General features: G+C 48.0%; 1 protein-coding gene across 4 annotated transcripts in view; it reads left to right on the top strand.

Moving 5' to 3' along the window:
• The window catches only part of C3H1orf226 (chromosome 3 C1orf226 homolog), a 309,505-nt gene that overhangs the window by 270,222 nt on the left and 23,033 nt on the right, over window positions 1-16,250 (top strand). For all 4 annotated transcript variants that reach the window (XM_061183173.1, XM_061183172.1, XM_061183174.1 and 1 more), the window contains 2 exons: window positions 9,950-10,116; window positions 11,737-11,916. In XM_061183173.1, the coding sequence (XP_061039156.1) occupies window positions 9,950-10,116; window positions 11,737-11,916 (347 nt within the window). The remainder of the gene's footprint in view (window positions 1-9,949; window positions 10,117-11,736; window positions 11,917-16,250) is intronic.

Genomic DNA, 16,250 nt, shown 5'->3' with positions numbered 1-16,250 from the left:
ACTTTTTTCCTCTAGGTTCCTATGTTCTTTTCACTCCTGGCTGATGCTGTTAACATTAGCATTTAGCCCACTGTCTACCAGATACATAGTGTCCTCCTGTCTTCAGTAGAGTGCAAGCTCTGGGAGGGTAGGGACTGTTCCTGGCATAATAAATGCTTGTTGAATAAACATGGTCAGTGATTGTGGCAAGGGATGTGTGTCATTTTAGTCATTGTCAACAGCATTTATTCAGTGCTTACTCTGTGCCAAAATGAGCATGGAGATTGAGTAGAAATTTCAGCAGAGAGTGACTTCTAAACAGTCCCCTTGATGAAGAATGATGACCTTGGATGGGGAGAGTAGGTAGAATTGAGGTGGTATAGCCTAGACGGTGAGACTGGAAGGCTGAAGTGACGGTGGCTGAAGCTGCAGATAGAGACCAACGTGGTTACGCTCTTCTGACTAACAGGTGGTCAGCGTCGAGATACTGGGCCCATCAGCTACATGCACCTCTCCTTTTATAACCTTTTTGGTGATAATTTTTTCAAATTACAGTAATATATGTGAGATTTCAGCTATTTGGCACCTTCTATATACCATTCTCCCTAAGAAGAATGTAACTGATGTTCTACATGTAGAAACATCTCGGTTCATTTTAGGGAAATCTGTCAGGCCCAGTGTAGTTGCTTCAGAGTTGAAGATGTCAAAGCACTGAGTGTATCTCTTTAAGGAGGTCAAGCATGGGTTGGATATGCTCTCCATATATCGTATTGGCATCTCTGCAGAGTAAAGGGAGTGGTAGGGGCTCTCCTCAACTCATGTAAGGGAGAATCTGGCCTGTGGAGTGATGTAAATTGTATTTTTCAGGGAGATACACACACACACACACACACACGCAGACACACACACACACACCCCATTTTAAGGGGCTCTCCCCAACTCATGAAAGGGAGAATCTGGCCTGTGGAGTGATGTAAATTGTATTTTTCAGGGAGATACACACACACATACACACACACACACCCCATTTTAAGGAATTGGCTCATGTGACACACACACACACACACACACATACACACACACACACACACACACACAAACACACATGCCCCCATTTTAAGGAATTGGCTCATGTGATTGTGGAGGTGTGGCCAGTCCAAAATCTGCACGGTAGGCTCCAGGCTGGAAATCCAGGAAAGAGTTGCAGTTCAAATCTGAAGGTGGTCTGCTGGCACAATTCCCTCTTCTTCCAGGGAGGTCAGTCTTTGTTCTGTTAAGACCTTCAACTGATTGGTTGAAGCCCACCTACATCATGGAGGGTAATATGCTTTACTCAGAGTCTACTGATTTAAATGTTTACTCTGATGCGAAAAATACCTTCACCGCGATATCTAGAATAACGTTTGGTCAAATATCTGGGCACCATGGCCCAGCCAAATTGGCACACAGAATTAACCATCACAGAAATGAAAAGGCAGTGTGACATGATGGGAGAGAGTGTTGGACCAGCAGACTAGAGAAGCAACTGAGAGTTTGGGTTCTGGCACCTGAACAGCTGGGCTTGAATCCTAACTCTACCACTTCTCAGCTGGGTGATCCTCAGCAAACTTTATAGTCTCTCTGGATCTTTCTTATCTGCTAGGTGTTGGGAGATAATGCATGTAAATCAGCATCGTGCCTAGCATGTAATACACTCTAAATACACATTAGCTATTAGCCAGTTCTCCAGTTCAGAGTCTCAACTACGTGACCCCATCTATGCAGTGGGGGCAGTGGACAAGAAGATCTCTGAAGTCCCATGATTTTATGACAGATCCACGTTAAATGATTAATCAGGTGACCTCTGAATGCGGTGTAGTGCCATTGCCGTGAAGTGAAACCTACTTTGAGTATCAGTGCTTGGAATTCTACAGATCTGAGATGGGAAATATTTTCTTATCAAGCCCTGTAGTCACTTCCCTTTTACAGCCCCACTTGCTTCCTTACTGTCTATAAACTGCTAGGAACACGTTCCTTTTTTCCGTAAATTCTTCACCCAGAAGAGTTTCATTGACTCCATTAGGATTTTTCTGTGTAATGGGGCACCTTGAAGCTCCACAGTGGAACTGTTGGTTGGCAGGTTTTCTTTTCCTTTTAACAAGAATCTTGCTTCCACATTAGGGAGCTTTCATTTAATGCAGTGTTTATCTTTCCAGTGGAGCTGCCCCAGGCAGGCCGTTCGTTATGCAGAGGAAACTTGTTTACTCTGGAGGAATTGGAAAGTGCAGAGGCCTTGCTGTCTTCTTTGATGTCTTGTCAGCCCTTTCCCTTCTGGGTTTCGGGAGTGCTTTTAATGAAAGTCCTCACTTTCATTGTGTGTGCTGCCTCTCTCTTTCTTTCTCTGCCTGCCTTTTTTTCCTCCCTCATTCTTCCCACCATTCCCTACCCTGGGGGAGATTTATCTTTTGTATCTTTTGGCAGCAGCTGCCCTTGGCCAGTACTCGGGGCTCAGAGCCAGGTGGGGCCACTGCCCCTGTTCCGCTTGCCTTGCTTTGCCCTGTGCAGTTTCTTTGACTCCTGGAGAGGGTTTCCTGGGAGAGATCCCGTTCCCCTGGAGGCGTCCCTCTTCCCACGGCAGCAGACAATCCAACGTGGGGAAGGGCTTGGAGCCCTTTGGAGATTAGAGCTTCTTAAAAATAAAACTCTTGCCATCTAGACAGTGAGCAGTGGATTCAGGAGTATTTACTGTGTACCTGTTACATCTGCTGGACCTGGGCATCTGGCTTATTCAAGCAAGCACACCACTGACCTTGTGTCACTTCCACGCTCCCACCACACCTGCTCTTCCATCTCATCAGGCCCCCACTGCCTGATCCTTTGGTTCTCCTTAGTTTCAGTCCCCTTCCTTCATTCAGCAGATGTTTATCAAGTTTCCGCATGTGCCAGGCTCGATTCTGGGGATACTGTGAACAAGACAAGGTTCCCGCTGGCGAGGAGCTCACATTGAAAGTTGGGGTGGGGGATCAGACAGATGACAAACAAGACCATTTTAGGGGATGTCGATGCAATGACGAAGATAAAGCAGGGTGGCTGAGACTACAGGTGGAAGCAGTGAGCCTGTTGGGAGACGAGGTGGTGCAATGGTTAAAAGCACCAAGCCTGGAGCCAGACTGGCAGGCTTTGAGCCCCAGCTCCAGCCTTACCAGCTATGTGCCTCAGTTTCTTTATCTGTCAAATGGGGATAATAATATTGCTTAACTCTCAGGGTGGTTATAAGGATAAATGAGTTAAGACATGTAAATCCCTTAAACTAGTGCCTGGAACATAGTAAGCACTATTTGAGTTTAAGCTATTGCTGTTGCAATTTTGAGGCAAAAAGTGGCCATTTCAAGTACTTTTGGACTGAGCTGATAATCCTTTTTTTCTTTTCCCAACCATTTTATTTTGAGGTATAATTGACATGTAAAAAGTTCTGCATTCATCCAACAGTACCTATCCGTTTTGCCCTGTGACGCTGGTCCATTACACATCTGTGGTCCCCAGACTTGGCCCCAGGCTACTTTGCCATTCCGCAGTCCTTCTGCTTTTCCCTTATCCCCAGTTTCCGTCTTGGTGGACGATGTTCGTCTCCTGTCCGAGATTAACCTTTTCACTGCCTCTGCTTTTCCCCTCATCTCGCCTCTTCCTAAACCCTGAGCCATCAGCTCTCTCTCCTGAATCATCACCCGAATCTTCTACTGTGCTGACTTTTCCCCCCACTGCAGATAGATAAGGTCAAGTCTTTTCCATCATAAAAAAACCAAAAATCAAACCTTCCTTGTCCCTGCATCTCCCCCAGCCTATCTCTTTCCTCTCCATAGTCAAGCTTCTTGCGAGAGACACATTTATACTCATTGTCTACGTTTTACCCCACCCTCGCCATTAGCCCTTCAACCTCCAGTGATCTGGTGTCTGCTGCCTGAAAGTCCTTCCTGAAATGACCAGTCCAGGTCACTGAAGGGCCACCTAGTCGGCAAATTGAACCAGCCTTTCTTGTGCACCACTGGGAATGAAGCACTCCCCTTCCCCAGCTTCTGGGGCACCCCACCGCCACCCCGCACTCTTTCTTTTTTCTCCGCTAGCTGCTTTCCAGCATCCTTTGTAGGTTCTTCTTTTTACCTACCCCTCAGGTGTGGGCATTTCTCCTGGGATTGGTCCCTGTGCTCTTTTTTGACTTCCCATGGTTTTAACTGCAGCCCAGACCTTTTTCTTGAACTCTCCACTTATGAATAGTGGATATCTCCAGTTAGCTGTTACAGACTCTCACAATTTCATTCTCTTATCCACAATCCTCCTTCTCCTCAATTTTCCCTAAAGGATGCCAGTCTCTACTCAGTCACCTAAATCAGAGTTTTAAAACTCATTCTACTTGTATTCCTCTCTCTCTCCCTCCCCATTTCCTCCTCTCTCCCTCTTTCCCTCCCCCTTCCACGCCCACAGACAGTTGGTTACCAAGTCCTATGATTTCTGCACCCCTGAAGGTATTTCAGATTTGTCCCCTCTGCTCTGTCTTATGCTACCTCTTTAGCTTAAGCCCTCATCTTTCTCACCTAGAGTGTTGCTTTCTATCTTGTCCCTTATAGATCTATCCTCCACATCATCCCTAGGTGAAATTTGAAAAAATGAAAATCTTTTGGTATTACTTACCTGCTTTCCTTCCTTCAAGATCAGATCCTGACTCTTCCTGGTCAGGTCCCTCCCGCAGAGTCATTTGCAGTGCCTCCACCATGCTGTGGATTTCTGTACCTCTGTGTCTTTGCCCCTGCCTTGCCCTCTGCCTAGAGTGCCTTCCATGGCCTCCCCTCCCCTCTGCCTGCTCCTTCACCTGCCTTAGCCGGTACTCCTTCCTCAGGTGGTGTTTCCCCTCTGCACAGGCTTCTCTAACACCCGCCTGACTTAGATGTTCCTCTTCTGTTGTCCTGCACCCTGGATAGCTCCCTCATAGGTGATACAGCCTCACGCTGCATCTGTGGTTTATGTCTGTTTCTTCCATCAGGCTGGGGAAGCATTGAAAGCACAGATTTTGCTTATTCATCTTTATGCCCAGTAGATTTCTTTTGTATACAGGGTTCTTAACAAATACTTATTGAATAGATGAATGAAATCAGCATATGTCTAGAGACTATCCAATGTATCCAGTATAGCTTAAATAAACAGTTTAAAAAGCACCACCCCCTACCCCAAGTTCAGTCTTACTTGTCCCTATTACAATTTGAAATCCATAGTGCCCAATCCTGTAAGTTTCCTGGTTTTACCACAAGATTTTCGTATCATTTCTTGTCCCTTGGGCTTGTCGATGTCAGGAACGTTGCAAATACCAGATTTTGTCCCTTGTCTGATAGGACCTGGAGAAGACCATTTGCTGTGGGTCCCTTTTCGAGATATTGTGTTATCTGATACACTAACAGGCACACACACAATAATAATATCCCTCCATCTAGCTTGTTCTTCCTCTCTACCCCAGCTTTACCCCCCTGGTTCTAACAGATCTGTTACTATACAGGCATACCTAGGAGATAGCGCGAATTCAGTTTCAGACCACAGCAATAAAATGAATATTGCAATAAAGCGAGTAGCACAAAGTTTTTGGTTTCCGAATGCATATAAAAGTTACCTTTACACTATACTGTAGTCTATTAAGTGTACAATAGTATTATATGTAAAGAACTGTACATACTTTTAAAATACTTCATTGCTAACAAATACTGTCATCTGAGCAAACCGTAATCTTTTTGCTGGTAGAGGGTCTTGCCTCAGTGTTGATGGGTGCTGACTGATGAGGGTGGTGGGTGCTGAAGGTGGCGGGGGGGGCTGGGACAATTTCTTAAAATAAGGCATCAGTGAAGTTGGCCACATTGGTTGACTCTCCTTTCACAAACAATTTCTCTGTAGCAGGCAATGCTGTTTTATAGCATTTTACCCACAGTAAAACTTCTTTCAAAATTGGAGTCAATCCTCTCAAACCCCGCCACTGCTTTATCAACTAAGTTTATGTAATATTCTAGATCCTTTGTTGGCATTTCAACAGTCTTTACACATCTTTGCCAGAAGTAGATTCCATCTCAAGAAACCACTTTCTTTGCTTATCCATACGAAGCAGTTCCTCATCTGCTCAAGTTTTATCATGACATTGCAGCAATTCAGTCACATCTTCAGGCTCCCCTTCTAATGCTAGTTCTCTTGCTGTTTGCACCACATCTGCAGTTATTTCCTCCACTGAAGTCTTGAACCCCTCAGAGTCATCCATGAAGGTTGGGATCAACTTCTTCCAAAATCCTGTTCATGTTGACATTTTGGCCTCTTCCCATGGATCACGGATGTTCTTAATGGTGTCTAGAATGGTGCATCTTTTCCAGAAGGTCTTCAATTTATTTTGCGCAGATCCATCAAGAGAATTGCTACTTATGGCAGATATAGCCTTATGAAATGTATTTCCTAAATAATAAGACTTGAAAGTTGAAATTACTCCTTGATCCATGGGCTACAGAATGGATGCTGTGCTAGCAGGCATGAAAACAACATTAATCTCTTTGTACGTCTCCATCAGAGCTCTTGGGTGACTAGGTGCATTGTCAATGAGCAGTAATAATTTGAAAAGAATCTTTTTCTCTGAGCAGTAGGTCTCAACAGTGGTCTTAAAATATTCAGTAAACCATGTTGTCGACAGATGTGCTGTCATCCAGGCTTTGTTGTTCCATTTGTAGGGCACAGGCAGAGTAGATTTAGCATAATTCTTAAGGGCCCTAGGATTTTCGGAGTGGTAAATAAACATTGGCTTCAACTTCAAGTTGAAGTCACTGGCTGTATTAGCTCCTAAGGAGCATCAGCCTGTCCTTCGAAGCTTTGAAGCCAGGCATTGACTTCTCCTCTCTAGCTATAAAAGTCCTGAATGACAGCATCTTCCCAATATAAGGCTGTTTCCTCTACATGGAAAATCTGTTGTTTAGTGTAAACACCTTCATTAATGATCTGAGCTAGATCTTCTGGGTAACTTGCTGCAGCTTCTACATCAGCACTTGCAGCTTCACCTTGCACTTTTTCGTTATGGTTATGGCTTCTTTCCCCAAACCTCATGAACCAACCTCTGCTAGCTTCAAACTTTTCTTCTGTAGCTTCCTACCTTCTCTTAGCCTTCATAGAATTTAAGGGAGTTAGTGCCTTGTTCTGGGTTAGACATTCACAACTTGGCTAACTGTTGCAAGAGGCCTTGCTTTTGACCTATTTTGGCTTTCAACATGCCTTCCTCACTAAGCTTAATCATATCTAGCTTTTGATTTAAGATGAGAGACATGTGACTCTTCCTTTCACTTGAACACTTGAGGCCAGTGTAAGGTTATTAATTGGCCTAATTTCAATATTGTTGTGTCTTAGAGAATAGGAAGGCCCAAGGAAAGGAAGAGAGATGGGCAGGGTGGGGGGGTGGTGGGAGTGGCTGGCAAGTGAAGCAGTCAGAACACATTTATTAAGTTCGCTGTCTTATATGAGTACAGTTTATGGTGCCCCCAAATAATTATAAGCAAAGATCACTGATCACAGATAATCATAACAAATAATGAATAGCACCTAATAACAAATAATGAGAAAGTTTGAAATATTGTGAGAATTACCGAAATGTGACACAGACACAAAGTAAGCAAATGCTGTTGGAAAAATGGTGCCAGTAGACTTGCTCAATGCAGGTTTGCCATAAACCTTCAATCTGTAAAAATGAAATATCTGTAAAGTGCAATAAAATAGGTATGCTTGTACTCTCTACCCGTTAGCTGTACTAAATCTATGAGACTCCAAATGTGATCATCAAAGAACCCACTGAGTGGCAGGAAGTCTCTCAAAAAGCAGTCCCATAGTTGGTGACTTCATGTACGTCAGGCTTGGTTTGGGAACTCCACTAGTACAAAGAGAATGGCTGAGAAGTTTGTTTTTTAATGACTCCCCCAGAAGCAGAGCTAGAACCTAAGAGATTTTCCAATCCCTTCTGGGCTCCTGGCCTGGGCATCTCCGGACCCTCTGGAGGGCTGCTTAGTTCTCGTCATTCGGATCTCCAGGGATGAGGGGCAGCCGCCTCTTATAGCCCACTTCCCTGTTCTGCTACCCTGTCGTGACACTGTTGCCTTTGTTAGTGTTTACTGAACACCTTCTCTGTGCCAGATCCTTGGGAGACGTGAATGAAATACACCCTTGGTCTCAAGACCAGAAGGGCACAGTTGATATCATGTGCTAAGTAAGTGCACTGACAGATGGATGCCCGGTGCTGTAGGAGCCAGTCCCTCCTGATGACTGATGGAGATCTCTCCTCAAACGCAGGCCCAGTTCAACCTGCTCACTCCTCTGCGGGCAAGGAGACTCAGATGCTCAGTTCCCAACACCATCCACCTACTAAGAAATAGTCACGAGTTATCCATCGGCCTCCCTCTCACAGGATCAACCTCTTCATCGTCAAGAAGGTCACTTCTGGGTGCAGGAGGCGGTAGAAAGCAGCCCACTCCCTGTGCTCCTGCCGGCTGGTTTACAAAGTAGCAGAAGAGCTGCCCTGCCAGGCCGTGGTCCAGGGCCCTCCTTTCTGTTCCATGCCGTTGCAACCCTTAGCAGTCCGTCTCCCAGCTCCCGGAGCAGCCAGCAGGAAAACCAAGCACACTGTTAGCTTTCTAAATACCGCCTTGCTTCCCCCGATGACTCGTATGGGTTTGCATGAGAAGACTTGTTAGAACTATTTGTTCTACAAGGCAGGCCCTCAAATGACCAAATCCTGGCTCCCTGGGTTGGCCTTAGGGTTAAGGAATCAACTCTTCATACTTCCTACTTACATTAGCCTGTGCAGTTTTACAATTGGTGCTTGGTCTCTGAAGGCTTTTAAGAAGTTTTATTTGGCGCCACGAGGCGTCCAGTGCGGTAACGCAACCGATCCCGGAGAAGCCGGCGGGAGCCCCGGGGAGAGTTCTCTTTTCTTTGTGAAGGGCAGGGCGCCCTGGAATGGGTTCGCCCCGAGAGAGGGGCCCGTGCCTTGGAAAGCGTCGCGGTAAAAATTAAAAAAAAATAAAAATAAAAAAAAAAGTTTTATTTGAAGACAGTAGTGATGAACCTAATCCCAAATGTAGAGAAAAAAATGTTTCCTGGGAAATGCCTGAGAATTGCCAGGTGTTTTTATAGAGCCCAGGAAAGAGAGAGGAACAGGGAATGAAGAAAAATAAGAAACAGTAGGAATTTCATACATGTGCTGAGCATGTGATCAAAGACATGGTCACTGTCTTCAGTAGGAAGGGGCAAGTGGGAAATAGACAAGACAAGACATGAAAACCAGCCACCCGTCTCTCCCCTGCCACTGCCGCCTTCTCCGGGGCCCTTCCCTAGCTTCTGCCCCTGGGGGACGGTCAGAGGCAGGCTCTGAGGATGGGAGACTGATGTACTGTGTGGGATGGGGCCTCGGATCTCCTTGTCCTTATTTTTCAGGTCTGCAACCCTCCCACCCACCTAACTCAGCCTCCACTGTATAGTTGAAGGAACTGGGGCCCAGGGAGTGAGGTGATTTACCCCTTATCTGACAGCCCGTTAGGAGCATGGTGGGGGAAACTCCTACATCTCTGGACACCCAGTTCAGGGTTCTTTCCCTGGGCTGTTTCCACTCCTGAGTTTGGATGAGGTCGAGATGACTGTCATCCCTTTCTTCCAGGGTCCCCACGCCCTGTCAGCATAAACATCATGCCAGCTTGGCAAAGCAGTCATGTCCAGGCTTGAGGAAATGTTGTCTTTGTTTCTGGACTTCAAAAGGATATTAAAATGTGAACATCTTATTGGATTGGAAATTTAACGGACTTGAGTGAAAAGATATGTGAAAATGTCACAAAGCCAGTGGCATCCCTAGGCGTGACACAGCTGAAAACTAAAGTGTTGGGAAAGTAGGGCGTTGTTCTTAGTGTGGCTGATCCCTTCCCTGCCCTCTCTGTTGTCCCTGTAGGCCGCCAGCTCACCGGAGCCGAGAGGGCCTCCACGGCCACCGCAGAGGAGACGGACATCGACGCAGTTGAGGCCCCGCTCCCAGGGAACGATGCCCTGGAATTCAGCCGAGGTGTGACCGACCTCGACGCAGTAGGGAAGGAAGGAGGCTCCCACACAGACTCCAAGGTAAGCCGGAGGTGGCCCACCCAGGTGGTCTGCACGCATATCACCTCCCAGAGCAGTCTGTGTCACAGCCTCTGCCACGGTCAGTCACCTCTTAGCCCCTGCCGGGTCACCTTTAGAGTGAGGCGCTCCCCAGCACGGTGGTGGTTCCAGAGCATGTTTTACTTCCTTTCAGAGGGGCCTAACTTCTAGAGATTCAGTCCCCGTGTGTGGATGCTAGACGCCGCTGCGTGTCAGGATGCCACAGAGCTCATTCCTATGCGCGTCACCCTCCAGGGTCCCATCAGTACTCGGTCCCCTTCTTCTCAGTGGAAGCCCCACCTTGAATGGCACCTCGTCGCTGCACAATACCTGTGCATGGCTAATCCTTGCACAACGTGCTGTGATCCCCGGGGGCTTAGCTGAAGGAGCAGAGTGAGTTTGGGCTGCCTCTGCCTGCAGCTAGCAGTTGTGTGCCTTTGATGCTCCTGGGGAGGCTGGAGATCGGCCCCTTGGAGGTTAGAAACTGCCAGACCACCTCAGGCATCATCAATTTCACGCTCGTATCTTACGGGTGAGATGATGGACGCCCTCAAGGAGTTCCTGATATGATCCAGGTTAAGAAACTAAGAACCTCCAACCCAAAGACAAAACAACCCCCCCCGTCCCCCCCCCACCAACAGGAGGAAAATACTGACAAATTGCCCTTCCTGTAGATTCCCTGCCAGTTCCCTGTATCAGGAGTGCCTCTCTTTCCTCACCATGCAGTGCCTTTTCTCAAGTGGAAGTCGTTAGGCTGGTTCATCAGAAGGAAAAACCTGTCTAGTTTGAAGGGCAATGTTGTTCCAGATTGTCTGCCTGATATTTTCTTTGGTGCCCAATTTGTACTCTGCAAGTGGCAAAAGCCCTCTGTCACTGGGTGCTTCCTCTTGCACATCTGCAGAAGGACCAGCAGCAGAGCTGCCAGAGATCAAATTCAACCCTGCGCTTGAATTCTCTGCCTCACAGAAACCGTCTTAATGAAAGTGTCCAACTACCGGGAGGGAGACAGGAGGGAAGGGAATGGAAACTGCTTTCCCCTTTCAGAGAGAGGATCTCTCCAGACCACTATCTGTGTCCCGACTTTCTTCCCTGGTGGCTCTCCCTGTGAGAGGAGGCCGTGCTGGGCTGGAGCACCTCCCTCACGTGTGGCCAACCCTGCAGAGCCTGGAAGAGGGAGCCCTAAGAACACAACAAAGTAAAGGTAGAAGCCGCCTCATAGTGGGGTGGTAGGTAGCTATCTTTCATAGAGGCAGATCCCTCTAAGTCCAGAACCTCAAGTAACTCAACAACATGGTATAGTTGGAAGCTGTGGGCAAGAGATGGGATGGTCTCAGCTGCCTGGTCTCCCATCACACGGCATCAGTAACTCAGGTGTCCAAACAGCGTTTTCTGACTCTCTGGTCCCAGCCCAGGCCGTCAGATCATCATCTCCTCTGTGCGGGTCTGGCCACATTCCCACTGGAGACATAGCATTTCCAGCTCTTGGTTAAAAGCGGGCCATTTCACCCCACCCTCCTACATGCTGTAGGTATGAAAGGCAGAGTGAGGCCCCTAAAGGTGGCGCCTGCCCAGGGTCACGCCGTGTCTCCTCTTCTCCGCCAGGTCTCACCCCGCCCCCAGGAGCCCATGCTGACAGCCTCGCCCAGGATGCTCCTTCCCTCTTCCTCCTCGAAGGCCCCGGGCTTGGGCGCGGGCACGCCGCTGTCCACCCAGCACCAGATGCAGCTCCTCCAGCAGCTCCTCCAGCAGCAGCAGCAACAGACGCAAGTGGCTGTGGCCCAGGTTCTCCTCAGCCTCCTCCCTACTTCGCAGGCTCCACTCTCATGGGCTTGACGCGCCTTCCTTAGCGAGGGGCACAGGGCAGGTTTACAGCCTAGCGAGCTATGAGGGATGGCTCCCGCTGTTGGGTCGTTGCTTGTTGAGGAATGGGGGCGGCGGGGAGGGGAGAGATGGGGGACGCGGTTGAAATGGGAAGAAGCGTTTTGGCTTCCCGTGTACCCCCCGCTCTGAGTTGGGCTTGGCTGGCTTGGCTGGATGTTGTTGGATAATGATTTGAACTTACTAAGGAACAAGATGCACATAATTTCACCCTTCCTTTCCTACCTTAATTTCCTGGTGTTTGGGGTGGGAAGGGACGCCTCTGGAGTCAGGACAGATGTGACTTTGTGATACCACTCTTAAAAGAGTTTGAAGTATGAATTTGTCCCAAACACCCTTGCAGAAGCTACCACCCTGGAAACCTTGTCCATAGGGGTTTCCAGGCCTCTGTTAGTCATCTACGCATTCCAGGAAGGATTTTTTTTTCTTTTTTTTTTTTTAAGATTTCTCCAGGCAGAATTTGATACCATACTGGCCTGGAGTTCATTATATTGGGATTTAACTTACAGGAACTTAGGCGTAGTGTTTGAGCCATAATGAGAAGACTTGGCTTAGATTTCAGGAGCCAAGTGCTGTTTGAGCCCTGAAGACGTGTTGCGCTACTGCTGCTTTATAAAGGAGGGGTGAGCTGATTTCCCTGCTGCTTTTAGCAGGGATTCCTTTTGCTTGCTTTCTGTGGAGGGCATGGTAGTCCACATCTTCCTTGGAACTTGTGAGTCCGAGCTTCATCTTCTCTACGGGGTATCGGGGAATGGTGAAGACACAATCATTTGTACCATTTACAGGCTGAATCCTGTGGTAAGAGTCAGACAGGGTGAGGACCTGGGTGGGTAGATGAAGACAGTGAGGAGGAGGGTGGGGTCTTCAGGGTTTGGAGAGTTGGTGAGAGATCGGGAAAGGCAGCTCTATGCATCGACATTCTACATCTGGTCAACCAGGCTGGCCTTCTGCGTTCTTGAATGAGAACACGAAGACTTCTCTAGGGAGCTCTTATCGATCCTCATCATTTCTTCTCCTTACTCTTCTCATGACCCTTGGGTGGAGTGAATCACCCAGGCAGAGCCGTCCTTTCCAACACATACCCCTTGAGGAGGCATCCAGCAGCCTAACCAAAACAATGCAATGACTTGGGTCTTGAAAAGACCTTCTTTGTAACAGTCTCACCCTGACCTGGGCCTGAGGCCCAGCCTCATGGGTGCCTTTTGCAGCCAGGTTTCAAGAGAGTAAAATCAGTAGGGCACTGCTTCCAAGTGATTTGAACCTTTTTAAAAATCCAGACCATGAACCCAAAAGGATGTGTGCTAATTCTAGGAGGATTCGCAGGTGTTCCCAAAACAGCAACAAAGAGGAGGAATGTCATTAATGGCTTCTTATATTTGGGGGAAAAATCATTGCCTTTTGTCAGATAACACAATTCATCTCCTCTAGTTACTAACGGAGTGGCTGTCCCGAGAATCCCCTCCTCCCCGGTGTGATGGCTGACAGGAGCACAAAGCCGGCGTGCTGCAGCACAGGGCCGTTCAGCAACTCATGTCATTTCCAAAAGTTTCCCGTTAAATATAAATCCATCCTCCAACCATGATACTTTTCTCCTTCAGCATATCAACTGCCAAGTAATTATTATTGATCTAAGAATGGGCTTGATGCATATTCATGATGAATATTGTCGGAGAGGCATTTGAATGTGAACTCACTGCTTAATACTAAAGAGAAACTATTTGCAAATGTACAGTCTGCACAAGAAGAGGAGTGTTGTGGCAGTGACCGACGTATTCAGCGAAGCCACAAGACCTGTAAGTCTCCCACAGTCAGGATGAAACCCTAAGAGTGGTTCTCTGGCCCAGAATCAAGCATCTGTCTCAAGGAGACATCACTGCCCTGGCCCTATTTTAATCGCCTCTGTCCTTGAAGACAGTGAAGCTAGGAGAGGGGAAGAGCATGGTGCTTTCAGTTCACTTGATGAGCCTCTCTCGGTTCCAGCCACTTCCACAGGCTGGACACGCTCAGCCTCTCCTGCACTTGGAATCTGTTGATTATCATTGGTGGTGTCCTGGTTGAGTCTCAGTTTGGGCAGTGACATGATTGAAAGGCACCCAGAGTGCATCAGTATCCCTCACTGATGAAATGACTTGGGGTAGGGTCGTAGACTTGTAAAATCTTCAGGTCAGACAGTACCTTGAGGTCTTCAGAGAGCTTCTGGAGGAGACTCCTCTGCCCCTCTCTGCCTTCCTCATAAGCAGTCTCTTCAGTTTGCACCTTCCTTTGCTGCCCGGGAAGGAAGCAGCCTTATTATTGTAACCTCTCAACTGGCTTTCCGCTCCCCTGCCCTCCGGACCAATTCAGTCTTAAACCAGCCTTCAGCTACAGGTTTCTCTGCGTGTTCCTCTCCCACTCTCTTTGTAGCATTTGATCCAAGGGCTTTTTATTAGTATCCATATCTTTGGGTATAAACGATATAAGATATATAGGTGGACTAATAGGTCTTCTTGGCATCTTTCATGCATTTAAAATATATCAAATCTGGCATACTTGGTTTCTCTGCACAGTGTCCAGTATGAGGTCAGCTTTTACTTGTTCTGTCAGACTCTGTTGTCATCAAACTGCAAGGTTTCTTTCTTCGTTAAACTACCAGCAGTCCCCAGAATTCCAGTGGGTAATACTGTGACCTCAGCACTTTGGTGGGAACATATCCTCCTTTGCTCTGGGGGCATCCAAGTCCTCCTATGTGGCTCCTGAGAAGAGCTAAGGATAAAGACAGTTTCTTGCAAACAGGTGCACTCTTGGGGTCCCTTGTTGCATGACTGATGCCCCTCTCCCCCATTTATTCTCACAGGCCAGTCTGGTTCTACTGTTATCATTGGGACTAGGCTTAGATCGCCTTCACAGCATTCTGATTTGGTCTAAAACCTCAAGATCTCTCCCAGCCTCTCCCTAAATTGGTTCAGAGCTGGCCTAGAAAGGGCCTGTCCTGGCCTTAAAGGTATCCAGGCAAAGGTGTCGCTCAGCTGCCTCTTAAGCATTTCTAGATTAGATATCAGTGTGTAAATAGTGAACCCCAAGCCCTTTGGACCACTTTCCCGACCCAGCATGAGGCTTGCCTGGCTGCACTAGCTTCCTGCTTTTAGATGGACCAGAAGTTCAGGGGTGCGAATGAGAGTATAGCCAAGCCTTGAACCAAAGCTGGGATGTAGCTGGCACCCGCATGGCCACGGGCTGGGCCCACATAGCTCCAGAATTGATCCGGGCACTGTGGCTGACTGGCAACAGTTAAGTAGGCCAGGCTCCTTCACAGTTTGCCAATTCCTGGCCTAGCTCATGGGGAAAATGTTATACTGCAGCTCAGTATTGCTATTTAAAGATTTCTCCTCTACCTGCTGCCACTTGCACTTGTTCTGAAACAAGTGATTGGTTACTTATGCTTCGCAATTGTGTATGCCGTAGTTAGAGGAACAGCGCTAAAAACCCTCCACACCCCGCCGAGGCCCTAGATTTAGCGTCTGGCCTTGTGGCTTCTCCCAGTCCCCAGCACCCTGGGTGCACTGCCCAGGTCCCTGCCTTGTGCATGCTGAGACAGCGCTGCCTGCCTCCGCTTGTGTGTCTGGTGTGTGTGTGGGCAAATCGCTCTGGTTCTCTCCACTGCCATTTCCATGTGCCTGCCGCTCCCTAACTTCAGCCTGGGCCTGCCCCCACTTCTCGCGGAGGAGCTGGAGTCCAGGCAAGTAGGCTGGAGAGCCAGTGGGCAGTGGTCTGGTGTTGCTGGGTGGGTTGAGGGTGGGTATCTGAGTTTTGGGAAGTGGCACCGAGCTGGAGGGCACAGGGTCGAACCTACGCTTGTAGTGCTGTGGCAGGAATGCAGAACTGGACACCGCCCTCCAGGCGTGGCCCTCCCACTGACTTAGATTGTGGCCAGAATAAGTCATTGCCAAAGACCACACAGCTCTGGAAAGGCAAAGCTAACTCCTACCTTTTCAGAAATTGATATGGCCTACCTTTGCGAAAGGTGTCTGATGCTTTAAGAGTGTGCTGAGTACAAATAAGTCCCGCCTGGTAGGGAAGAGGTGGTGTTATCTGCTCCTGTTGTGCCATGGAGGAAGCGAGCACACAGCTGTAGCTGACTGCCCGAGCCAAGGCTGAAAATAATGCTGCCGCATTTTGGTGCTTCAAGGCCAGGCCCACATATGCAAAACACAGGGACTATTAAATTGCCTCGAATTGAAAGGAAGTCTTGGCTGTTTTGT

Source organism: Eubalaena glacialis, chromosome 3 (genome assembly GCF_028564815.1).
Source record: "Eubalaena glacialis isolate mEubGla1 chromosome 3, mEubGla1.1.hap2.+ XY, whole genome shotgun sequence".
Taxonomy (NCBI): domain Eukaryota; kingdom Metazoa; phylum Chordata; class Mammalia; order Artiodactyla; family Balaenidae; genus Eubalaena; species Eubalaena glacialis.
Note: the sequence above shows the minus strand (reverse complement) of the source record. Positions and strands in the feature narration are given on the sequence as shown.